The following is a 26,110-nucleotide window of genomic DNA, read 5'->3' as shown; positions in this document are numbered from 1 at the left end:
CCCCGCATCAGGACAGGCTCCTTCATTGGCCGGAAGTGTGGTCAGCCCCCAGCATATCAATCACTCACACATTCATATAGACAAACATCACTCCAAATCTCCATGCATTCTGGAGAACCACGTCAAAGCAAGAAATAGCCCTTCTCAGGCACTAGGTAGGCATAGAGGAATTTTCCTTTGGCTGGTTATTCCCAGTAACCTGAGAACAAAATATTTTTATGATCTCCATTTTATAGGTGAGGAAACAGGCACAGAGAGGTATTTCTAGTTTTGAGCCTTGACCAAGATTGTGCAGCCAGTAGAGTACAGGTGAAGCTGTACTTTGGAACCTGAGAGTGGAAGAAACCTCCTTTTCCTAACGTTGGCCTTGTATTTAAGTTTTTTCTTGAAAAATGCCCTGCCTTTGCCTCAGCTGCTCTTAGCAGAAAAGAACTGGCATTTGTAAATGGCACCTGATGCATCAGCTTGAATTCTAAGCCCTTCGTGTTGAATTAGCTCATTCAGGTACTGCTATTATCCCCATTTTATACCCGAGCAAACTGAGGCCTGAGAGTGTAAGTGATTTGCCTAAGGTACTGCCCCTTCACCCCCTCCAGCTAGTAAATGGCTGAGCAGGGATTTCTAACCATATCCTCAAGCTCTTAGCCACCACTCTTTCTGAATTATGACACCACCATTAGAAACTGGGAGTTTCTCTCACCCTTCCAGTCACATCCAATCTGATGTCTGTTATTATTAGTGTCATTCAATGGCCTGAATGTCTTTGAAACCCATCCCCTCTTTTCAGTTCCCATTGGGTGCCACCTTATTCAAGACCTCACCCTTCTCTGCTATGGAAGCCTCCTGATCTCCTTCCTGGACTCTAACCACTGCCAAGCAGCCAGGGCATCTCTCTTAACCACTAGCTCTCAAGTCTGGCTACACATTGGAATTGCCTGGGAAGATTTAAAATGTACCAATGCCTGGATGTGCCTACAAAGGTTCTGATTCAATTGGTCTGGGATGGTTTAAGGATCTGTAGCTTTAGCAGGCCCCTCCCCAAATGATTACTATAATAGTCAGTGGAGTTAAGAGAAATATCATTCTAAACTCACAAATGTGAGTTTATAAGAGGTCCCTCACCTATTAAAAGACCTCAGTGACTATGGGATAGTCCAGATTCCTTAGTATGGCAGATGGTGCTACTTTGCTAATGCCCCAACCTGAATTTCTAAATGTATCTTTTAAGACTTTCCATCCTGGTCCCCCTGCAGGTGGACATGTGTGCATACATGTGTACATAAATACACTCACATATACACACTACATACACACTCTAACCACACATAAGTATTTCATGCCTTCTGAATACACCATATTCTTTTATGTTTCCAGGTATCTTTTCCATTCGGGCTGCTGTAACAAAATACCGCAGACTGGGTGGCTTGTAAACAACAGACATTTATTTCTCACAGTCTGGAGGTTGGAAGTACAAGATCAGGGCACCGGCATGGTCTGGTGAGGGCTCTTTTCTGGACTGCAGACTGCTGACACTTCCTGTAGGGTCCTCACATGGTAGAAGGAACTAGGGGCCTCTCTGAAGCCTCTTTTATAAGGACACTAATCCCATTCACGAGGGTTCCACCCTCATGACTTAAACACCTCCCAAAGCCCCCATCTCCTAATACCATGACCTTTGGGGGATTCAACATACAAATTTGCTGGGGCAGGGGGGACACATACATTCAGACCACAGCACCAGGCCTTAGCACATTCCCTCTGCTTGGAATGGCCATACTCTCCTTCCTTGACTGCCAAACTTTTATTCATTTTCAAACATCTGTTTCAATGCCCTCTACCAGGAAGCTTTCTCTGATCCTCCAACAGCATGGTTCCTCCCTCTGAGCCCACAGAACAATTGGTATATAGTTTTACTATAACACGCCTGATGTATAAGCAGTTGCTTAGATTATGGTCTCCTCCTTTAGCATCAAGCCTTTTGAAACATGGCCTACAGGCTCTCTGTCACTGGTCACCAACCACTTCTTGCCTCCTGTTCCTTACCACCCCAATGTAAGCTCACATCATCCTCCATCTAATTTCTCTCTCCAGCCATGGGCCTCCTTCCTCTTCCTGCCACAGAGTCTTAGTCAAGATTGATCCCTGAGTCTATAAATCTCTTCCTCTGCTCTCCACTAGTTAAAACCAACTCATCATTAAAACTTGGTCCAAGCATCACATTCTCAGGGAAGGCTTCTGAGATCTCTCAGACAGGGGAGTTTATTATATTCACTCACAAAAAGAACTATATGTTCTCTTCCAAGGTGGAAGAGAACTTAATTAGAAATACACACCCATTTGACATCCATTGACACATGAATGGATAAAGAAGATGTGGTACATATATACAATGGAATACTACTCAGCCATAAAAAAGAATGAAATAATGCCATTTGCAGAAACATGGATGCAACTAGAGATTATCATAGTAAGTGAAGTAAGTCAGAAAGAGAAAGACAAATACCATAGATATCACTTATATGTGGAATCTAAAACATGACACAAATGAACTTATCTACGAAACAGAAACAGACTCACAGACATAGGGAAAAGACTTGTGGTTGCCAAGGGGGAGAGGCATTGGCGAAGGGATGGACTGGGAGTTTGGGACTAGCAGATGCAAACTACTATACATAAAATAAATAACAAGGTCCTATGGGGATATATGTATATGTATAGCTGATTCACTTTGTTATAAAGCAGAAACTAACACACCATTGTAAAGCAATTATACTCCAATAAAGATGTTAAAAAAAAGTCCTACTGTATAGCACAGGGAACTATATTCAATACCCTGTGATACACCATAATAGAAAAGAACATAAAAAAGAATAAATATATATGTATAACTGAATTACTTTGCTGTACAGCAGAAATTAACACAACATAATAAATCAACTATACTTCAATAAAAAAAGGAATACACACACATTTGTGTGAGATTATTTAGTAAATGTCTCTCCACTCCACCATAAGCATATGAGAGTATGAATGCAACTGTTCCTGCTCATCCTTGGAATTCTAGCATGCAGCACCATGCCTGGCACCTAGCAGGCATCCTAAAACATTTGCTACAAGAGTCAGTGAATGCCCAGAATATAGTAAGTGCTCAGGATATTTTGGTCATTACTGCTAAGCTTGGTGAGAGCAGCAACACATCTTCATTTTTATAAACCCCAGGCTTTGGAATATAGTGGGAATAAGAGGTTGTTTTGTGTATTATCAAAGTTAACGACTATTCCTTTAACTTCATCTAATAATCAGCATTTTAACTATATCAAGGTATTTTTCTCTATCATAAAACCATAGACAATAAAGACTGTTTATTCACAAAGTCATTGCTAGAAATTGCCTAAAGCCACTGGGAAATTAATAAGGAAATAAAGTTTTCAGAGGGATGAAAGACCTCTAATAAGAAAAACCTTAGTGAACATATGTAGTTAAAAGTTGAGTCAACTACATGTAAATATAGTTATAGAAAACATTGTTATAACTACTTTTATTTAAATGAAGCAATCTCCTTACCAATTTACAGTTATGCTTAATGAATTAAGTGTACCAAATATTTTTAAGAAAGAAGAAATAACATAAGAACATTCCTTAGACTCAGATTTGGGAAAGGCAGATTCTAGAGTTTTCTAGAAAACTCTATGCCAAGAAAACCAAAGTTAACCTTTATTAAATAGATTTTTTAAAAGTAACTCTATGTACTAATATTATCATATCCAGAGATTATTCCAGAGAGTCATATTAAAACTGTGGAAACACTTCCTTTCCATAAAGAATTTACAGAATTTTAATAAGCAGACAAATCTCCCTCAGGATTCCGGGCACTGGCTTCTACGTGTGCCTCTGAACATTAGAACATTTTTGTATTAAAAACTTATTTGTTAGGTTTCAAGAGGATCTTTGGGTGCATGTACCGAATTACAAAGCACAGTGTTATTAAAAACATTTAAAAACATTCTTTCAGAGATTCTAAAACAGCACAACAGAAAAACTAGAAGGCAGTCACATTACTTTAGACCTGACACTGGACACCAAATATCTCCTTAAGGAGAGACATCTACGGATTCCCTGAAGACCCCAAGTCAGGGATGTTCTTTTGGAAGCTCTCCACATTCTTCCTTTTAGAATTCACAGAATCCCTGACAAGGAATCTCAATAGGTAGCAAAATAGATCAAATGCTCAAGTGATGGAATTGTCCAAGAATTAACATCTTGTCTTCCCTTTCTTCTTTTTTCCTGGGTTTCATCTTTCACAATGATCTTCAAGGTTTTAATTACCAGGTAGTCAGATATTCAGAAGACTCACAGCTTATATCCATTCACCTTGTGACAATCTACATGTCTCAAATGCCTTCCAACCCAACATATCAAATAACAAACATACAAAAACCAACCAACTCAGTATCTTTCTACATCCAAACTCTCCTCACCCACCCTACACAAAATCTTCTTCCAATCCCTACTCAGTGAAGGGAACCAGCATCCAGCCTGTTCTGAAAACTAGACAGATAGTTGATACCTCCTTCTTCCTCACACTTCTTATCCTACCTAATCACAAAAATGTACTAACTTTTCTATCCTCAAATCTTTCAGAAACACCCACTTCTCTATGTTCTTCACCTTCAACAGCTTTGCAATGATTTAGTGTAAAATTTTTAACAATCTAGGAGTCCAGCTCGTGTCTCCAGCCTCAGTTTGAACCATGCTCCCCCTCTTGCTGTTTGGGTTCCAGCTACATTAAACTTCTTTTAGTCCCTTGAATAAAAGCTCCCTGCCCACACATGGTCTTTATTCATTTTGGGAGAGTTTCCCCTCTACCCACCTTCCATCTCCATCCTTTATGACTTTTACTTTCTCTCTTGAGACATGTACTCCTCTTTTCTTTTCTAGACCTTACTGTGATTGTAATTTTACATTCATAAGTTTTATTCATTCATTGTATATTATTCCCATATGTTAAACTGTATTGAAGTCAGGACCAACTAAATAGACCAATTACCTAGAACAAATTTAAAACGTATCAGAAAGCCCTGCTCCAAAAAAAAAAAAATAACCCCAAGCCCAGATGGTTTCATAGGGGAATTAGGCCAAGGTAGTTTCATAGGGGACTTCTGCAATACCTTTAAAAAGCAAGTAACTTCAATGCCATTTAAATTATCCTGGAAGAAGAAAAAAAAGAGAAATATTTGCAGAACATTCATGAGGCCAGGATACCCATAAGACTCAGCACAGCCAAAAACATCATATAAAAGAGAATTTTAACTGAATTTTTTAAGACTGATGCAGAAATTGTAAATAAATATTAGCAAATGGAATCTGTGACCCAATAAAAGGAGGATACATATTGAACAAGTGGGATTTGTCCCAAGAATGAAATGATGATTTACTAAGAAACCTATCAAAATAAAACTTTGCATAGTGTTTACACACAAGGAATTGACATGAGTCCACTCTCAGCTCTGCCACTTACTGGTTGTCTGATCTCGTTCAAGTTACTTAACCTCTGTGAATGTGAGTTGTTTTAACTTTAGAGTGAAAATACTAATAATACTGAGTTCTAGATTGGGTAAGGGTGAAATGAGTTGATACATGTAAAGAACTTAGAATACTGCTTTGGATAGTAATTGCACCACATAAGCACCAATTATTTTTATTAATATACCTAATCATAATAATAAAAAGAGAAAAATAATACCAACTGCTTGGACCCTATAAATACATTGGATAAAATTCAATATCCATTTTTTTCTTTAAATAGCTCTTAATAAAATAAGAATAGAGAAATTACCTTAATATGAGAAATATATCTATCTCAAATCATAAGCCATCATCCTGCTTAATGAAAATATCTAGACACATTCCCATTAAAGTCAGACACAAGATAAGGATGTTAATTATCCTCGCTATTATTTAACACTTTTCTGATGGTACTAGCCAATATAATTAGAGAAAAGAAAGAAAGAAAACATAAAAATTGGAAAAGACTTTGTAAAATAGTCATCATTTACAAATGATGTAACTTAGCTGGAACACCCAAGAGGATACATTAAAAAATTTAAAAAGCTGTTATAAATATTAAGAAGATTATATATGATGCCTGGGAATAAAAGTAATATATAGACTTCAATAACTTTTATAAATACAAGTAAACCAATTAAACTATAAAATGGAATAAAAGATCATATTTGTGATAATGAACAAAAAACAGATGATGTAGGTGCAAAGTTATCAAGAAATGGGAAATAGATACATATCTGTATCTGTATACAAAATGCACATACATATGGACATACAATATATACATACAAAGAAGAACCTCAAAACATTACCAAGGGGCACAAAAAGCACCTTAATATTGAAAAGGCTGTCCAAAATTATGGATAGAAAGACCAAAGATCATAATGATAGCAATTCCCCTATTGTTAATTAGTAAATTTAATAGGATTCCAATAGAATACCAGTAAATTTATTTTTAAATTAGATAATCTAATTCTAAAGTTTATATGAATAAAGATTTAAGAATTCTATAAAGAATGATGATACTATCTTAATTCTACTAGGTGCTAAAGTATACTGTAAAGCAAAAGTAATTTTTAAAGTGTGGTGTTGGATAAAGAATATAAAGACAAGTTAACAGTCCAGAAATTGACTCAAGTAGGTACAGCAAAGCAGAATATGCTAAACTGGTGCTTCAAACTGGTGGGGACAATATGCATTAATCAACAAAGTGTGTTTGGACAACTGAGTAATTAAATAGGGGCTTCACATTTTTACCCCCCAAACTGCATGTGGATCAATTATTTAAACACAAAAAGTCCCCCAACTTTTAAAAGTGGCATTAGAGAGCATAGAGAAATATATTTTATTATTATTAGCTCAAAGAGGGCTAATACTAAATACAAAACACAAAACTGGAGACATAGGGGAAATACTGCTCGACCTAACACACACACACACAACCCACACACACAACCCCAAAAAACAAAAACAAAAACCATAAAATATACAACCAAATCAAGGATAAACCAACGTATAGAAAGTTGAAAACCCCCCACAAACTATATATTACAACAAAGTGTGTGCTTCTTTCAAATACAAGAAAAGAACAAGCCAAAAGAAAAATGGGTAAATTATATGAACAAATAATTCACAAGAAAGGAAATACAAATGACTCTTAAGTATATGAGAAGATAATAAATCTCTTTTGTAATAAGAGAAAGACATATTACAATGAAAATGAGATGCCATTTTTCACCTATAAAATTGGAAAACAGAAAAACTTGATAATCTTCAGTTGTTGAAAAGTGTGGAAAATATTCATTTTATGTGCTGCTGGGGAAACGGAAACTTGGTACAACCTCTATGTTGAACAGCTTGACAATAGCTACCAAAATTACAATGTATGTATCTTTGGACCTGGCAATTTTACTTCCAGGAATTTCTCCTACGAATTTAGTCTTTTAGTTGCTGCTGTATAAAATCAAATATGAGAAGATATTTGCACATCATTGTTAATGATAGAAAAAGATTAGAAACAACCTAAATGTCCATCAATAAAGCACTTATAAAATAAATTATGATATATCTCTAAAGAGTGATATACCTCTTTAGCATATATCTCTGCTGTTTTTCTAAAGAGTGTCACTGCTCAACACTTTGAACCGTATGAATAGTATATTAGCATTTGCACACACGTGTATGTGTGTGTGTCTGTGTGTTTAAAGCAGTATATGCTTATAGTATATGCATAGAATATCACAGGAAGAAAATGCAAGAAACTGGCAATGCTGGCTGCCTCTACAAAGGAGAACTAAGAGGTTGAAACTAGGTGTAAAAGGTATATATTTTAAAGATGTTTACAGTTTTTGAATTTTGCAATATATTAATAAGTTACCTATTCAAAATATAATTGTTTTTAATGAGGTAATGAGGGTTAATTAAATGACTTGCAGTGCCTGGCACAACGTCACCAGGCAATAAATGGCACTTATGTTTGCTATTATGATGTTAAATAGGAATTGGATGATGATGGTGGAAAATGGAAAAATCATGGAGTCAAGTGATTGTCTATCTTGGATATGGGGGTCCCTGTCCCTAAATATTAGAATGAACCATACGAAATAGCCAATATTTAACAGGGTTTGACCTGCAAAAAGAGCAATTTCATACAATTCAATCCCAATTACTTTCTTCTGTGTAAATTAAGACTGTATTTGATAGTGAAAATAATGGTGGCCATTTGTTTAATTATTCCTTGCCATCCAAACCTACCTGGTTTCCAAATTTGGAGAGTGAGAATTCAGAGAATGAGTTGGAATAATGGGGATACTGAACTACATGAATCAATTTGGTGCCTGAGTTTTGGATAGCGAGTAGCTTGAACTGGTTAAGGAAAAATTTATTTAACCTTCTTTTTCAAAACTCATTTAATACTGAATTAGGAATACAAGACTTTAGACATTGAAGGTTTGAATAGTGAGTGAGGGATACCTGTTTTGCAAAAGAAGCTTACAGCTTACAAAGCATTTTAGTATAAGTGGCCTAACACATTCTTTAAACTTTGAAGGTGTTATCACAACACCCACCCCATTTTACAAAAGGGGAACTGTTGCTGCTTTGCAAGCCAGTGCTAACCAATGCAACACAACTGGTGTTGAGGGAATTGACAAAGGTCAAGACCCACTGCCAGGACATGGCCCCTGTTCAATGGTAAGACTATACGGTTCACGGTTCACATCTCTCCAAAGCAAGCACTTGTCCTTCCCACCTCCTATCTGTGAGTGAGATACCAAGAGTCCCAAAGCTCAGAAGTTATGCGTAAATTGTAGGCTTGCTACCATTTTGCATGTTTGTAAATCCTGTTAATTAACATCAAAAAAACTTTGATTTTTTTCCACTTAAGTTTCCCCCTCATGGTAAAACGTTTCAAGAATATGAATAGATGACCACAAATGCCTTCTGTAGGTAAAGCGTAGGCAGAACCCAAGAGGGACATTGACAAAGGAAGGAAGGAAAACAACTTCTTTGATCAATTCCTAAGACTACAGATACTTTTTCTATAAAAGCCACATTGTGAAGTTTCTGGAGTTCAGTTCTGCTCTTGTGTCAAAAGTTTCAAAGATGATCTATGGCAGTATTGAACTGAAAAGGCATCACTTCATCTCTACCTTGTTTCACAAAGCTTGGGAAATAAGCAAGAAAGGAGGGAAAAATTAGCTGCTTTCTCAGGTAGACCTCCAGTCTTATGTTATGATTGGCCTAGGAAAAGTTTTAAAGAAATCAGGAGAAACATATATGAGATTCTCATGCACAGAAAAATTTAATGTCAAATAGGGAATCTGCTGGCTAGAGACCAGAGTAGACCCAGGCATACAATAGGTGCTCAGTAAACATTTGTAGACTGAATGGGATCAGAATAGACCCAAGCATACAGTAAGCGCTCAGTAAAGGTTTATAGATTGAATGGGACCAGATTAGACCCAGGTATAGAGTAGGTGCTCAGTAAACATTTGTGAATTGAATGGATGTGAACGAGTCCTGCAAATGGAGACAAAAAGAAAGCCAGAAACTATCCTATATTAATAGGCAGGTAGCCTTGAATTTGGGTCAGCCTTGAACCTCTTGGGTTTAGTTTCCTCATTTCTAGCATGGGATTTATTAATACTTTATTTGTGGTATTTGTTAATATTTCTATTTTGTAGTCCTTCTTTTTAGAATGCTTGACTAGAAGTCCTTGGAAGTCATGCTTATCTCCCTTGTTTTATAGATGAGGTCCTTTTAGCAAATAAAGTTAATGACATCCCTCCCCTACCCTCACCGACAGGGTTGTTTATAATTGCAAATAAGAACATCAAATCCTTAGAGGAAAGTGCTACAGGAGCTCAGTCTATGGTGTCAAGGATGGTTAACAGCCTTCACACAAGTGTCCTCCATATTCCAAGGCAACACTTGGAATTGGGATTTTATAAATGGTTTGCTCTTTAAAATTTCCAGCTTATCAAGGAGCACATCTCAAGTTGAGTAGGCTTAAAATGATTGGTTCTCTATTCAGGGAAGAAGAAACAAGATTCCCGCTTTCAAAACACCTGCATTCCAGTGAGAGGCGTAAGACACAGGGACACAACCAAAAGATAAAACTGATGATTAGGTAGCACGATTCAACTGATGAAAAATGTTACAAGGAAAATAAGCCAGGTAAGGAGGCAACAGAAAATAACTGAGGTGGGGAGCCCACTTTAAACTGGCGGATCAGGTAAGACCTTTTGGAGGAGGTGACGTGTCCTGAGAGCTGACTAATAGGGAGACAGCCTTGTAGCAGAGTATCCCAGGCAGGGGGGATGATGACGACAATGACGATGATGGTGTTATTTACTGAGGACTGACTACATTTCAGGCTTTATTCTAACCATTTCATTTAACCCTCTCAATGACCCACTGAGGTAAGGGACTATTATTATCACCATTTTGTTGATGAGGAAATTGAGGCACAGAAAGGATAGAAAATTGCCCAAGGTTCCGTAGCTAGATAAATGATATGATAGAGCAAGTAGAGAGGCCCTGGAGAGGAACTTAATAGGTTGGAAAGCAAAACTCAGGCCAGGGCACTGGAGCTTGCGATGAGATGAAGCTGGGGAGGTCAGATCCCATAAGGCCTTGCAGGCCAATGGCCTCCCTGTGCTTAAGTGTTCTGTGCTCTCCATCCATGGCCATCTGTTGACAATTGTCTGTTGATAATTTTCTGTTGACAATTTGGCAGAACAGCCTGGTCATCTCAGTGGAAATGACTGACCTAATCTTCAACCCAGCTCTTGTTAGGAGGTGACATTTCTTCAGCATGACTGGGGAGACAGGGCACCAGGTCAACATGGGATCCCATCCAGCCTGGCGATTTACCCACTGAATGACCTTAGATGAGCCCCGGAACCGCAATGAATCTGTTTCTTCTGTAAAATGACGCCATGAATACCTACCTCCCAAACCAGTTGTGAGGATTAACTAAAACCAAGTTTGTGTCTTGCCCATAGTAGGTACTCAACAATCTCAGTTCACTGCCCTCTCTTCTTTGGGAGGGGCATGGTGGACACTTTAAAATTTACTTGTTTTCTCTTAATTATGATTCACATTTCCAGCCACTCCCAAGCGCATTTATGAAGATCAGGACTGGAGAGCTTAACCTCATCTGTCTTCCCCCGTTTCACAAGTTTGTTTCTTTCCTACCTACTCTGCTCCTTGAACTCTGCTGGGGACAAATGATGAGGTCATGCCATCTAATAACAGTTGCTATCTCTAAGGAATGTGAGTTCTCTGTGGGCACTGAGGTGGTGCCCAGGCAAAGCTAGAGAACAACAGAGACCGGGCACAGAGAAAGGTCTCGAGCCCTATCGCTACACAGTGAAACCTACTAGCCCCTTTCCACTTTTCAGGCTACTTCCCTGCCTGTGCTCTTAAATTAAAATAAATTCGAACAGCTCTCCCCTTGCCCCCTGCCCCGAATTTTCCTGACATACATTTTTTACCCATTCCAGACAATTAGGAAGGCTGTTTCTCAGGACCATTAATTCTGGGCTCCATCCTGCACTTCACTTTGCAATCTCTCAGCCATGTCCCCCCAGACTGCCATTTCCCACCTTCCCATCTCCCCTGATTTTCAGTGTCTTGTTAAACAACAATTTCTTTCTCTTTCTCTAGTGCTGAGACTGGGAAATTACTTTCTTTAATCTTAGCCCTATTTGTACCTTTAAGGCCAAGAATTTTAGAAGCATGGGTGGCTCTGAAATTGTTTTCAGTTAGGACTGCTCTGTAAAAATACTGTGTGTGTGTGTGTGTGTGTGTGTGTATAGTTTTTTTCTTTTAATGTTCTGATAGTCATTTCTTTTGGCTTGACTTTAGAAATCACTGTTTTCTGGACACTGGGCTATCTCTATGTTATGGTTATTTTACTTCTTTAAGAGTTAACTGCTTTAATTCCCTTATCATGTGGTCACGTGTACTACTTTTCCATCTCCAAATGCAATTAAAAGTTCCCTTTGGGTGTTCCAGGTTTTACTCAATCTATGTGTGCATTATTCTCATGGCTCAGAAGGCCTTTCTTTACCTTCACTCAGATGGAGCCTTTCTCCAAGGAGGAGGAGGAGGAGGAGGAGGAGTGGAAAAGTCAGAATGAGGTGGGACAGCTTTGTTTCAGAGGCCAAATCCCTCACTCTTAAAGCACCATCTCTCCTGCAGGCCCAGGTCAGGGAGCCTGTCCTTACTAAGATTGGGTGTGCAGGGGGCTTGGGGAACAGGCAGGCCTAAGCCCTGGGAAGCACTGCTGCCAGGACCAGCTTTGCAACCTTAGGCACTGACTGATTTTTATCTGTAAAATGTGGATAATAATTCCTGTCTCTTCCTTTTATTGAGAAACAGAGAAGTTCCTGGCTAACTAATGGTGTTAGGATGGTCATGGTGGTTCTGAATGGTCTCTGAATACGATTCATGACCAGTGCTCTAAGCCAGCGCTTGTCCAACGGCGGGTCACGTGTGCTCCCAACACTTGTCTAGTGGCCACTCAGCACAGGGGTTGAATCACACCTAAACTGCTCTATAGCCCTGTCAGTGGGTTGAGTCCACTACATGAACTTGGATGTCCTGGCAATGTTCAACTGTTATAGTAGTTTTAAAGTTTTAAATTCTCGTTTTCTGCATTTATCACAAACTGGTAACAAACAGTTTGCAAATCTGCAGTGATCCAAGGACCACAGAGTGAATAGCACGTTTTAGGCTGTGGGCCTTTTGAGGGTTCATACCATGAAGGCCCTGCAGGAAGCCCCGGAGGTTTACTGGGATGGTTCTTTCCCCGCCACCAACTTCAGTGTTTAGTAAGAGTGTGCTGCTGGTCCGCCTGCGTGAACGGTCAGCGGTCTGCCCAGGTGCCAGCCCATAATTATGGTGACTGCCAGTAACGCTGGTTCATCTCAATCTCTGAGCAAGGATCCTGTTCCATCCTCAGGCTTGGCTTGGCATTTAGATGGGAAAGGGGGTTGGACTGTAATTCTTTCTCATGTCATAAAACCAAGGAAAATATCCTGGCTGGCAGTCAAGCCTCAGAAAAATAAAAAACAAACAAAAGAAACCTTGGCAGGATTCCAAACGCTCACTCCAGCCACGGCCACTCCAAGAGGTCACGTCATGTCATTCTGTTGAGGGTCGTTTTCCAAAGCTAATTGCTTAGTTCTTCCAGGCATGGGACAATACTCTTTTGCTATCTGTAGAAGCTACATGCAGGGACCAATGTTCTTTAGAATGTAATAATCACAACAACAAAAATTTTCATTCGTTTGGGAAATTAAAGGTAGAGGATCAAAAAACATTCCCGTGAAAACTCAGTGCTTTCACTCCCAGTTGAGGACACTACTTTTTTGAAGGGGTAGATTTATTTAACAATCACAACAACAAAAGGTTAGAAATCGTATTGAAAACACCCAGTGACCATGATTATACTTTGTATTGGAAAGCAGGTTCCAAATATATGGCACATGCCTCAGACTGCCTCCTGCCACCCTCCTCGGCAGATGTCATTCATTTATCACTTCTCTTTTTTCTGATCTATCATCTGGCTTCAGAATCTCAGCGTAGAATTCAAGGCCATGACCAATGTATAGGAGTTGATAAATGGAATGAGACTTACTTGGCTTCCTGGTGTAGTCATTTCAAGTTACATGTGCTCTTCACATGCATGATTGTTTTAACCCTCGACTGCGACTCAGTTCTTGTGATTCACAGTGTACGTAATCACTCATGCGTGAGAAAACTGGGGCTCCAAGAAATTAAGGCAGTTAATCAATATCATAGAAGGAGAAAGTGGCAAAAGTGAAATTGGAGCCCTGATCCACTGCTCTAGACAGCACAGGAGGGGACTAGTGTTTATTATGTTCCTCCTGTGTGGCAGGCTCTTTTACTTTGTAACTCATCTAATCTTATAAAATGTAATTTGTGCCAACCTGTGAGACATTATTCTTCCTGATATTCAGATGAAGAAAGTGGGATTCAGAGAATTTAAACGACTAGTTCAAGGCTGTTTTGGGTCGTAGGGGGGTTAGCATTTGAACCCACATTTCTCTGAACCTGAAGCACATTTGCTTTTCTTACCCACATGGCCTCCACAGCTCCACCTCCGCCTCAGAGAACACCACAGAGAGCAGGACACGGCAAGGGCACTTAGAGGAATGGTATTAATGACAGCAACGACTTGAATATGACTTCAGCACTCGCCATTTAGAGAAACGGTTTGGTTAGCCCCACCCTGGAAGATTTGCAGGGTGATAAATGCCTAATATGATAACTATGTAGAAACATGCAAAAGTGTTTAGCAAATAACATTAAGAAATTGTATGTACACTGATTACATTTATGCAGAAATTATGCATATTAGATGGATAAAGAGTAAGAGGAAACACAAAGAAAATATCTTTTAGTGGGGATACAGGATAATAAGATGTTTTAAAGCTGCGCTAAACATAATGCTTAAGAAAAGTTTGTGTATCCAAGCATCAGGAAAAGCTGGCCAAAGGAAAAAGGCAAAAATAATCTCCCATTAAGAAATGTGTCCTCGAGATCTGAAGGAACACATTTCCAAAATAATGAGAAGGGCATAATGGCCCTTAGAGTAAAAATTAAATGCTGATTCAGAGCAAGTAGAAGTAGTGGTATTAGAATAAAAATTTGACATTGGGAAGTCTGAGTATTTAAGTGGGAATTTTGCACACTAGAGCGATCTGGAGGCCCCATGCCATGTTTCTTTCATTTCCTTGATGCATTCAACTCTACTTCTCTTTAGATTTCATGGTGAAGTTCTAGATAGTGACTTTGAAAATGAATCATACATTTTAAAAAAAAATACTGTAGGGCAGGTGAACTCATCCGAGTTCTATTACTTTTTGTGTGTGTATGTCATTCAAAATCTAGTCTTCCATTGACCAAGCTCCCATCCACCAACCATCCATTCAAGAGGCATTTATTGGGTGCTTATCGTGATCTAGACCTTGTGAGGCCCTAGAAATACAAGATAACCCGACCTTATGTTGCTCTGGGTCTAGCACAGGAGACAGATGTGTGGAGTGACAATTCTTATGCAGGACCTACCAAGAGGTATTCAGGAGATCGTGTGTGCAAAGCGCCAGGGGCACAGGGGAGGGTCAGCTGCTGCCACGGAGAGTCAAAGAGAGATTCTCAGAGAAGGTGATGGACGATGAGTGCTGAAGGATGAGGAGAAGCTAGCCTGGGAAAACTGGATGGAAGGGAAGGGTAGGAACAGTGTTTCAGGCAGTGAGCCATACTGTGCCAAGGCATGGAAGCAACAGGGCATGACGAGTTCGGGGAAGTGCAGGCGGTTTGTGTGGCTACAGGATGATATGTGAGATGGGGAAGGGATGTGGAACGAGGCTGGGAAGCAGCAGAGGCCCCATCACGGAGGGCCTAGAGTGCCAGAGTCAGAAGCAGAGCACTTGACGAGGGCACTAGAAACTGTAAACAAGTCCAAGTTAAGTTATCTTCTGAGACCAACAAGGATGGGTATCCTCGGGCTATTAGGAGAAGAGGAACACTCTGGGATGACCTGAGGTCCCCAGCTGAGGCTGGACAATGTGAACTGGAAGCAGACCTACTTATAACAGTGTCTTCAACTCCCCACAAAAGGCAATGTGCCTTATCCATTCTCTCTCTTTTTTTTTTTTGCAGTACGTGGGCCTCTCACTGTTGCGGCCTCTCCCGCTGCGGAGCACAGGCTCCGGATGCGCAGGCTCAGCGGCCATGGCTCACGGGCCCAGCCGCTCCGCGGCATGTGGGATCTTCCCGGACTGGGGCACGAACCCGTGTCCCCTGCATCGGGCAGGCGGACTCTCAACCACTGCGCCACCAGGGAAGCCCCTCCATTCTTATAAACACCCTGGCCCTGTCCCTTTTGAGCATGGAACATAGTAGATGCCACCCCAAAAGTCTTTTGGTTAGATGATTGACTTAAAATTTAAAAACAAAGCCAAACTACCCCAAACCTTCAAGGTATAAGGAAGTGTTGTCCCTACAGTATCCAGTGGGCAAGGATTGTCCACTCTACCGTTGATGGGAGATGAATGAAAATGGCACATTCCATTCATGGCCAAGCCAGAGGTTTGTGGCGGTTTCCTTTAAATGCTTACCGACAGGGTGTCTGCATTACCAACCCTCATTCTTTCTATGGGATAGGAAATGGAACAGACGTCAATTACTTCATGTTCAATTTTAAACTCTTATTCTTTAAACCTATTTAGAGAAAACAGTTTCTGCATACAGTAAACATTCACATATAAGAACTGCATGTGAGAGATTTGACATGATGGCAACTTCAAACCCTGAGTTAGAAAGGGCTTTCACTTTGATGAAATGAAAGTCGAGAATTAAAGAAGGATGGGACTCCTGGGTGTGCTGACCCATGAGAGCTCTTCTCATAACTCTGAATACAGGGGAATCTAGTGAATGACTTGATTCCACCCAAGAGATAGGACCAGAGACCTGAAAGACTCGACTCTACCCAGGAGAAAGGACCAGAGACCTTTACGGGAGTGCACTTGGCAAAGAGAAGGGAGCTCCACATGAATTTATCTCACTGGAATCCAGCGAGGGTGGTGTTACATCCCATTTCCCAGATAAGGAAACAGCCTCAGAAAGGTCAAGTAACTTTCCCAGGGTCACAAAGCTAGCAAGTGGCTGTCCTCTGACACATCCTCTTGTTTGTCTGACCCCTTAGCCCAGGACTCAGCATGAGATGCTTCCCTGAACCATGCCATGCTCTTTCCAGGACAAAACTTTCTCTAGAACTATACCACTCAGCTAAGCTGTACATTTTGGACCCAAACTCCTTAAACAAACTTAAAAGTTACATTCCAGCCATGTGGAACTTTCTAGTGTTCCCCCAGCCCCCCAGCTTTCTACATCCTTCTCTGACACTGCTCATGGCTGATCCTCTGTCTTGTCTGCCTGGGACCATCGACTCATCTTTCAGAATCAGTTTGAGGGCCAGTTCCTCCTCGCAGACTTATACCTTCCACACCCGCCATCCAACAACTTCTCCATCCTTTGTACCTGGAGTCAGACTGTGGGTTTAAATCCCTTCTCCGCCACTCACCGGCTCTGTGACTTTGGGAAGTTACCTTCCTGTGCCTCAGTTTCCTCATCTGCAAAATAGGACTAACAGGAGTCCCGTAAGGTTGTTGTATTAAAAAAAGACTCCCTGCACAGAGCACAGCTGCATGCCTGGCACACAGGAAGTGCTCAGTGATGTTAGCTAGCATTATGTGCATAGCTGTACCCGTACAGATTTCTCTCCCAGCACATTTTTTTTTCTTTCTCCCCTACCAGGCAGTGATCTCCTTAAGGGTGTTGGAGACCTGGCAACACGAGTGGTGTCTTATAGATGCCTGTGGAATGAACAGTGAATAATGGGCGAAGGGGATCTGGGGGGAGCTGATGAGGCACCACGGGCAGGTCTCATGGACTTGGACTTGCCCCGATGCCTCTTCAAGGGCACCCGGCCTTCCTGTGCCCTCTTCAAGGAATACCAGGGACAGCAGGGCTCACTGCTGTGTCCAGCAAACATGGTAAAGGACATGTTCCTGAAATCGCACCTCCTTCTCCCCTCTCTCGTTCCCTCACCAGAACGCACTGATTGAGGGGCACCATCACACCCACGTTAGGAACTGACACTCCCTCCAGGAGACGGTGGGCACATTTTGTGAAACACACTATCCGGTTTCCGGGATGCCTAACAGCCATTCCCTCTGCAGGTCCGTTCCCAGCCCCAGCCCAGATAACTACCACAGGGGCACTGGGTCCGTAAGCTCTGGCCTCCCAGAGGTCACCGAGGCGGCCTCCAGAGGAAGTGAGGCCACACCTGGTCAGGGCATCATCTCTGCTCTGCCCCCTCCAGCCTCTGCTCCTCGGGGACCAGCGAACCAGCCATTGGCCTCCAAGCACCGTGCACCTCCAACCTTGATGTGCTGGGATGTGCCCGAGGGAATGCAGGCAGTTTGACAACTCAAATCAAATGACAACGGCTGTTCTGTGCTCACTTCAAAAGCATCAGGTCAGGCTTCCCTGGTGGTGCAGTGGTTGAGAGTCCCGCCTGCCGAGGCAGGGGACACGGGTTCGTGCCCCGGTCCGGGAAGATCCCACGTGCCGCCGGGCGTCTGGGCCCGTGAGCCATGGCCGCTGAGCCTGCGCGTCCGGAGCCTGTGCTCCGCAACGGGAGAGGCCACAACAGTGAGAGGCCCGCGTACCGCAAAAAAAAAAAAAAAAAAAAAGTATCAGGTCACCAGAGTCCCCAGCAGAGTGCTGCCCGGCGCACCAGCATCATCATCTGTGTTCACAAACTCTGGAGCTGGGCTGCTGTGCTTCGCAGGCTCCTTCCTCCAAAGAGGGGAGCCGCCCTGGTGGGCTTAGCACATTCCCTGAAGGCAGGTTGCCCTGAGAGCGATTCGGAATTTCTTGGGAATAAATGAACTTGTTCTGGCGAAGCTAGGTGATTATAATTGCTTACCTTCTGTATTGCTTAATTTCGTTTCATGAAAGACAAAGCTTATTGAAATTTCAGATGTCTGGAGTATTTAAAATCCCCATTCCTCCTTTCCAAAGCAGGACGCATTGATTCTTAAAATTCTTCTACTGACTTAGAAGGCCTTGCATTAATATTTGTCAACATAAAACGTCTGACCTCTTCTTCAGATACTGGGCATAGTTATTGAAGTTCCTCATTAACTCTATTTCAATGACACTTCACTTGACTTTCTGAGGCTGGAGACAAAGGCTGAGTTCCTCAGAAGGATGGGGGAGCTCCAGGTTTTAAAGCAGTTTTATAAATAAATGGTTTTTCTGACTGCTCAACTGTCTTACGAAAGTAGGTGATAAGAGTACCAGAGAAATCTTAGACTCTGGTTCTAAAATGAAGAAATAACTTTTGTTTCTCTTTCTTAGCGACCACTGACCAGGCCAGGTCTCATCATGGAAGCCCGTGTGTCCTGGATTTGGATTCTGAGTTTGAAAATCTGCTCAGCCATGATTTGCCAAGTGGCTCACAGCTGCCCAGAGGGGTTGCTGATGGGAGGTTGGCTTCTATCCTGACTGTCTTCCCGAGACCCACGGGTCCTTCCCTGGGCTCTCACGGGCCTTGCACATCTCTCCATGTCAGCACGCCTCACTGAAGCTGTAGCCTACCTTACCCCGCCGGCCTTGCCCATCAGCCTGTGGGCACCACACTAGGAAGGAGGCCACGTCTCCACGATGAAGGCCCAGCATCTGGCACACCGCCAGGAAGACAGAACAGGCCCAGTAGGTGTCCTGAAGCAATCAATAGATGAGAAAGTGATGGAGTGAGTGGAGGCAAGAAAGGCAAATGGCCACTGAACCAGGATGCACGAGCCGGGGAAATCAAGTAGTGCTGGGCGGACCAGGGTGATAGAAGAGAGCCAGATGCCATGTTGCTCTAAGTGGTTCCAGTATGAAGAACAATGATGGACACCCAGCAGGTGCTCAATAAATATGAGAGTGAACACTAACTGGGTACTTTCTGCCCCAGGCTCTGGGCTAAGCCCTTTACGTGGACTGTCTTACTTAATCCTCCCATTAAACCATACCAGCAGCTGATATTACTTTTGGCAAAGTAGGTTAAGGACCTAGTGAGAGACGCTGACTCCCCCGGCAAGGCAGGAAAGATACGACCCAATTCCTATCAATATCATCATTCTATGAAATAATGCCATTTGCAGCACCAGGGATGGACCTAGAGATTATCATAGTAAGTGAAGTAAGTCAGACCGAAAGACAAATATCACGGGATGTCACTTATTTGGGGAATCTAAAAAAATGGTACAAATGAACTTATTTACAAAACAGAAACAGATTCCCAGACATATTAAACAAACTTATGGTTACCAAAGGGGAAGGGGGGGAGGGATAAATTAGAAGTGTGGGATTAACAGATCCACACTATTGTATATAAGATAGATAAACAACAAGGACCTACTGTATATCACAGGGAACTATATTCAATATCTTGTAATAATCTATAAACAAGAATCTGAAAAAGAATATATATGTGTGCATATACATATATATGAATCACTTTGTTGTACACCTGAAACTAACACAACACTGTAAATAAACTATACTTCATTACAAAAATTAAAAAAAAAAACCTATATTATACTTTCGTATTAGAAAGGCAGCAGTTTTGCCATGAAACACATAGATTCTAGAGTTCAAGTCCTGGTTCTGCCATTTGGGGGCTTAAAGCTGGGTGACTTACACCATCTGTGCCAGCTCTCTTGTGGGGAAGGTACTGGTGCACATGGTCCATTGTGAAGTCCAACTACATCAGGACGTGTACATACAGCAGAGCCTGTAGCTAGCGCTACTTCAGATGGTAGCCTGGGAAACGCTACTCTCTATTGCCCCAAACCATACATGGTTCCCTGTGTCATTCCCCCTCTGCAGGTGTGATGTCCTCACCCTTCGTGGGCTGGAAGCAGAGAACTGCAGATGTGGGGACCAGTGAGCCTTACTGACCCCAGGGTGAAGGCCACAGTTTTACTGACCACAATAAGAGCAACTGGGACAGGGTGCAGGTAGGGAGGAGGGAAATTCAGCCTTTATTTCTCTGTGTTAAATGCAGCTAAAAGATGTAATAAAGGATCTGTCCAGGAACTCAGCAGAGAGTTAGCGACCAAGTCTAGGATAGACTCCAAAGTCCCAGATTCCTATGTGAGGTCAGCTGAGGGTACGTAGTGTGGAAATTCTTGATCCGCCTAAGGAGAGGCATGTTCAGATGGTTTAAACTAAATCTCTCCTGGTTCCTGACAAGAAGAAATGCCCAGCAGTGTAGGGCAGCCTTTTGAATTCCTGCGGCTGGAATGGCACTGCAGACCCTCACTTGCCCAGACCTTGCTACCCACTCCCACTGTGCCAGGAGCCCCACGGGGGAGCAGTTCTTGATGCAGAGCCTGGAGGTTTAGGAGAACCTAGCCTCAGCTACCTTGGCTGGGAGCACTCCCCTCTGGATCCACCCTCCTGGGCAGACTCTAGTTTTCCTCGGAGCGGGAACCAGGCGGCTGTTGAGTGGAGAACGCCCTGGCTCAGGGCTGCCAAAGTGGCGGGCACGCTGGGGGTGAGGTGGTGCGAAGTGAAGCTGACTCTGGCTTTTGCCACGTCTGGATTTGGCTCTGGGGCATCTAAACTGAATAGAAAGAGACTCTTCTCGCTCACCGAAGAAGGGGACACTGCCATCCTCATGTTTAATCTTTTCAGAGGCTCCTTGCCCAGTAGCCCAGGCAGCCAGTTGCTCCAAGACCTGGCTCCCAACTAACTCTCTCTCCCATTTCTCCTGGCTACTCCCTTCATGTCCCAACATCAACAGACTGCTTGGAATTCTATCCCGTAACTTCTGCCCTCTCTGATGGAAATGTCCTTCCTCCTCCTTTCTCTAGTTTAATTTATTCATTCTTTCACACACTACACAGGCATTATCTCTTCCATGAAGCCTTCTCTGACTGATTCTTCTGAGATGTCTCTCTTGTACTCCCACAATTCCATCTGGAAACTTCTATCATGGTATTCACCATTTTGCATATAATGTTCTGTCTTTATGGGTCTGACTGTCATAGGAGGACGTTTCTTGATAACTGGTGCAACGACTTTTGTCTTTGTCAGTGTCTTGCCCAGTGCCTGGCACATTGCAGTGAGGGCATGACTTGGAAACATTTGTCCAAATTATTCTTCACTTACAGAGGAGGAAGTCCAGCCAGGACATTTCAGCATTTCAATGTATGTAAACATGATTGTACTTAGAGGATTGTGAATACAAAACAAAGTTCACAAACCTGCACTTAAGGATAAAGAAACAATAGCATAAACATTACGATGGGGTCGGGCCCTGGAGAAGTGGTCTGCTACATCACGGTGGTGAAGGAAGCCAGCAACTCAGAGGCAAAGGAATGTGGACTGTGGCCACTGCCTTCGTGTTGACTCTGGAAAACAATGCTTGCTTTATGAAGGAAACCATATCCTCTACTTGCAATGTGATGACTGCCATTCCACACTAAAAACCAGTGTGATATATGTTACCCTGTTAGACCAAATACGGAGGCTGTAAGCGTTATGTGGGCAGAGAGTTTTGCCTAACATTTAATTTTTTAAAAATAAAAATTCACTTTATATCCAAACCAGAAAACCTGTTACATGTTACACAGAGAGTCCCTAAGAAGCCTTAGAAATAAATGTCTGTGTTATAGCACCAAGGTGAATTTCTTCAAGGGACTCTCTCTGGAGGGTACACCGAGCCTCCTCATAGGTGACTGGTCCCTGGGTACAGACGCAGAGGCTGTGAACTCAACAAAAGCACATTGGAAACTTGAGACAATCAGAAGGGACATAGTGTCAAAGCATTTTATGAATGAGACGTTGCTAGCCTTTGAATAATTTATTCCAGGAGTCATACAAACATAGAGAAGAAGCTCAACACTGCCAAAGTCTAGGTTTGATGCTTTTTGTTAATTAAACCCAATCATCTGTTGATTACACACACACACACACACACACACACACACACACACTGTGGTATAAGACATACATATTGTGCTACTATTCACATTTGTCAAGACAAGGAAACAACCTAAATGTCCATCAGCATTTGCAAATGTTGATGTGGTACATACATGCATTGGAATATTACTCAGCCATAAGAAAGAATGAAATAATGTCATTTGCAGCAACATGGATGGAACTAGAGGTTATCATACTAAGTGAAGTAAGTCAGAAAAAGACAAATACCTTACAATATCACTTAAATGTGAAATCTAAACTATGACATGAATGAATTTCCTGTTTCTACGAAACAGAAACAGACTCACAGACATAGAGAACAGACTTGTGGTTACCAAGGGTGGGGGAGGGGTGGAGTGGGAGTTTGGGATTAGCAGATGCAAACTATTATATACAGGATGGATAAACAACAAGGTCCTACTGTATAACACAGGGAACTATATTCAATATCCTGTGATAAACCATAATGGCAAAGAATATGTAAAAGAATGTCTATATATGTATAACTGAATCACTTTTCTGTATAGTAGAAATTAACACAACATTGTAAATCAACTATACTTGAATAAAATAAATTTAAAAAGGTATACATATTGTGCTATATTACCTCATTTTAATTCCTTGGCTCAAGATATATATAAACCTTTAAATTCAAACTCAACAGGAAATATAATCAACCCATTGGTCTTACCCTGAGGTAGTTGAGGGTGAAATTTGTTAGCCCCATCCTGGTGATGTTTTTGGACAGCTGATCCAGGACCTGAGGATCTTGTGCCTAAAAAGGAAAAAAATCATATATTTTATCCCTGTAAGATGGTACCAACAAAGTCCTCGACTGTGCTACAGCTGCTAAGAAATACAATCTGCACCTTGTCAATTTTTCTCAGAGGGGCAGGCTGCTGGAGATAATTTAATTTACATTTTGAAGACACTTGCATATAACACTTAAGGACACTTTTGGATCAGTGGTGCAAGACCCATTGCCGGTGAGAATCAAACTGAGTCAGATGGGAGAAATGACTTTACTTCCTCTGTGAGAGTCCCTGTGTCTTTAGGAAGAGGGTCATTAAGTCCAGCCAGGACACCTCCAAGGTCCCTGACTCTGCTCCCTGACACTGCCGCCCCTCTGCCCCGAGGGAAGGTGTGGTCTGGATTTGGCAGAGCCATGCTTTAGGACTGGCCTTTGCTGCGTGTTGTGACAGGGTTGTTTTTAACAGCTTGGAGCCAGGACTAAATGTGAAAACTTTGCAACTGCCATGAAATATACACATATATTAAAAAATTCTAACTCTCCTCCCCATTAAGCAGGAGGCTAGAAATGATGTCCTCAACAATTTTCATCCTGCAGGACTGCAAGGGTATGCATAATATTTTCCAAAGTATCAGCCACAGAAAAAAAAGATGTAATGTTTTGTGGGCCACCCCCAATGTTCAGTTTGACCAGAAAAAATAAAAATTCTTTCTGAATTCCATTGTGAAGTGTCTCTTAGTTGATGCTCTTTCTTTCTGTTTGTCTTTCCTTCTTTTTTAATTGATATAAACTGTTGCTAAACACAGGAAGTCTTAAGTAAACATCCCTTTGTCTCCACATCTGCATTCATGAGACTAGGTTATACCAACACCTTAATTTATTCTTTTTTTTTTTTTACTTTAATTTTCCTCAGTGATACAACCAACTGGCTTTGTGTATATAAATAAAATGTAGGAGAAACAGTCAGAGCTTATCACTTTTCATGTCAATTTCTGGAAAGGGGATCATTCGTGGACATGGAGCTGGTATTTATTGAAGCCTTTCCAGGTTCCAGGAAGAGCTGGTTCTGTAGAGACATATCAAATAGTTGTGGTCGACCTCAAGGAGCTCACACTGCAGTTGGAAGACAGGATGATAATAAATCCACGGAAGGATATTTTTGCTTTCGTCATGGCCATTTTTTGTTGCTGATAGCTAATCACCAATACTTGCAGAGGTCCTACTATGTGCCAGGCACTGGCCTAAGTGCTTATGTGCATTAATTCTTAATTTTCAAACCAGTCCTCTGAGGCAGGCTCTATTACTATAGCCATTTTATAGATGAGGGACTAGAAGAACAGAGATGTCATGTCACTTGCCCAAGGTCACACAGGAACAGGGATTCAAACCCGTGTTTGAATCTCAGGCCCAGGCTCCTGACCACTACTCTATGCTGCTGCTTCTCTGTCTATTTTGAGACTAATAAGAATGGCTATTCCAGACTGCTTCAAGGAGAGTGGAGGATGTGAACTGGGCTTTGAAACTCAAGGAGGACTCGGGCATGGCTGGGCAAAAAGAATGTAGCAGGAGAGTGTACAGCACTCAAGTGTACAGCAGAAAGCACAGGGTCGATGGAAAGGGTAGAGATTCGACAAACCAGATGGGAGGAGGGTATTGAGAACAAAAGCCTGGGGAGACAGCCTGGGTATGAACAGTGGGGAGACAGACAGCTTCTCAGCCTGGGTGTTAGAGTCAGAACCTGCTGAATCGAAATCTTGATTTGTCCCTTTTGGTCTGAAAAGTATTGGACAATTTATTAAACCTATCTGAGCCTCCAATTCCTTACTTTGAAAATAGGAGTAATAACAATTCACCTCTTCGAGTTACTGTAGGGACTAAATATAAGGTGTACAAAATGCTTAGCACAGGCCCTGCGTATCAAACACCCAGTAAACACTCACTACTGTGACTGTATTCTCTTTTCATTGTACAGGGTCTTAAAAATCAGGCTCATTCAGTCTGATTTTGCTCCAAAGCATTTTCGCAGAAACTGCTGCATCGCGCACTCTGGAAGAGGGATTTATTTAATTTGGTGCTATGTGACTCCTTCTTAAGGGACTGACCTGATGAGCTCTTACCAAGTCTTACCTTTAAAAATCTCTCTAGATTGCCATCAAATCCACCCTTGCACCTCATTTGTGCTCAATAAATTTGATGTGATTTATGGCCAAATGCAACCAAGTGGACCCCAGGGGCTCTGATCCCTCCCAGCGCTGTGGTTAGGAAGGGCGTGGACGCGGATCTGAGGTATGTGAGCCCCAAGTCTTGTCGGATGGTTCTAATCAAAAGTGGAAACTGGGAGCTTCCCTGGTGGCGCAGAGGTTGAGAGTCCGCCTGCTGATGCAGGGGATGCGGGTTCGTGCCCCGGTCCGGGAGGATCACACATGCTGCGGAGCGGCTGGGCCGGTGAGCCATGGCCGCTGAGCCTGCGTGTCTGGAGCCTGTGCTCTGCAATGGGAGAGGCCACGACAGTGACAGACCCGTGTACCGCAAAAAAAACACAAAAAACCCTGGAAACTGTTTTTCTTACTCTTTGTTCTATTTCTTTGCCCATTTATACATAACAGGTTTATTAGCCCAGGCAGAGCAGTACTTGATAATGACGGCATGGAATTTAAGAGTACAAACTGTTTATTGAGGTAACCTCAATTTGGAGTTTAAAATAATAAA

At 42.0% G+C, this 26,110-nt stretch overlaps 1 protein-coding gene across 12 annotated transcripts in view; it reads right to left on the bottom strand.

Moving 5' to 3' along the window:
- LDB2 (LIM domain binding 2) overlaps positions 1 to 26,110 on the bottom strand; it is a 393,773-nt gene that overhangs the window by 47,127 nt on the left and 320,536 nt on the right. For all 12 annotated transcript variants that reach the window (XM_059066468.2, XM_059066465.2, XM_059066469.2 and 9 more), the window contains exon 5: positions 23,342 to 23,425. In XM_059066468.2, the coding sequence (XP_058922451.1) occupies positions 23,342 to 23,425 (84 nt within the window). The remainder of the gene's footprint in view (positions 1 to 23,341; positions 23,426 to 26,110) is intronic.

This window comes from Kogia breviceps, chromosome 6, assembly GCF_026419965.1.
Source record: "Kogia breviceps isolate mKogBre1 chromosome 6, mKogBre1 haplotype 1, whole genome shotgun sequence".
Lineage (NCBI taxonomy): Eukaryota > Metazoa > Chordata > Mammalia > Artiodactyla > Physeteridae > Kogia > Kogia breviceps.
Note: the sequence above shows the minus strand (reverse complement) of the source record. Positions and strands in the feature narration are given on the sequence as shown.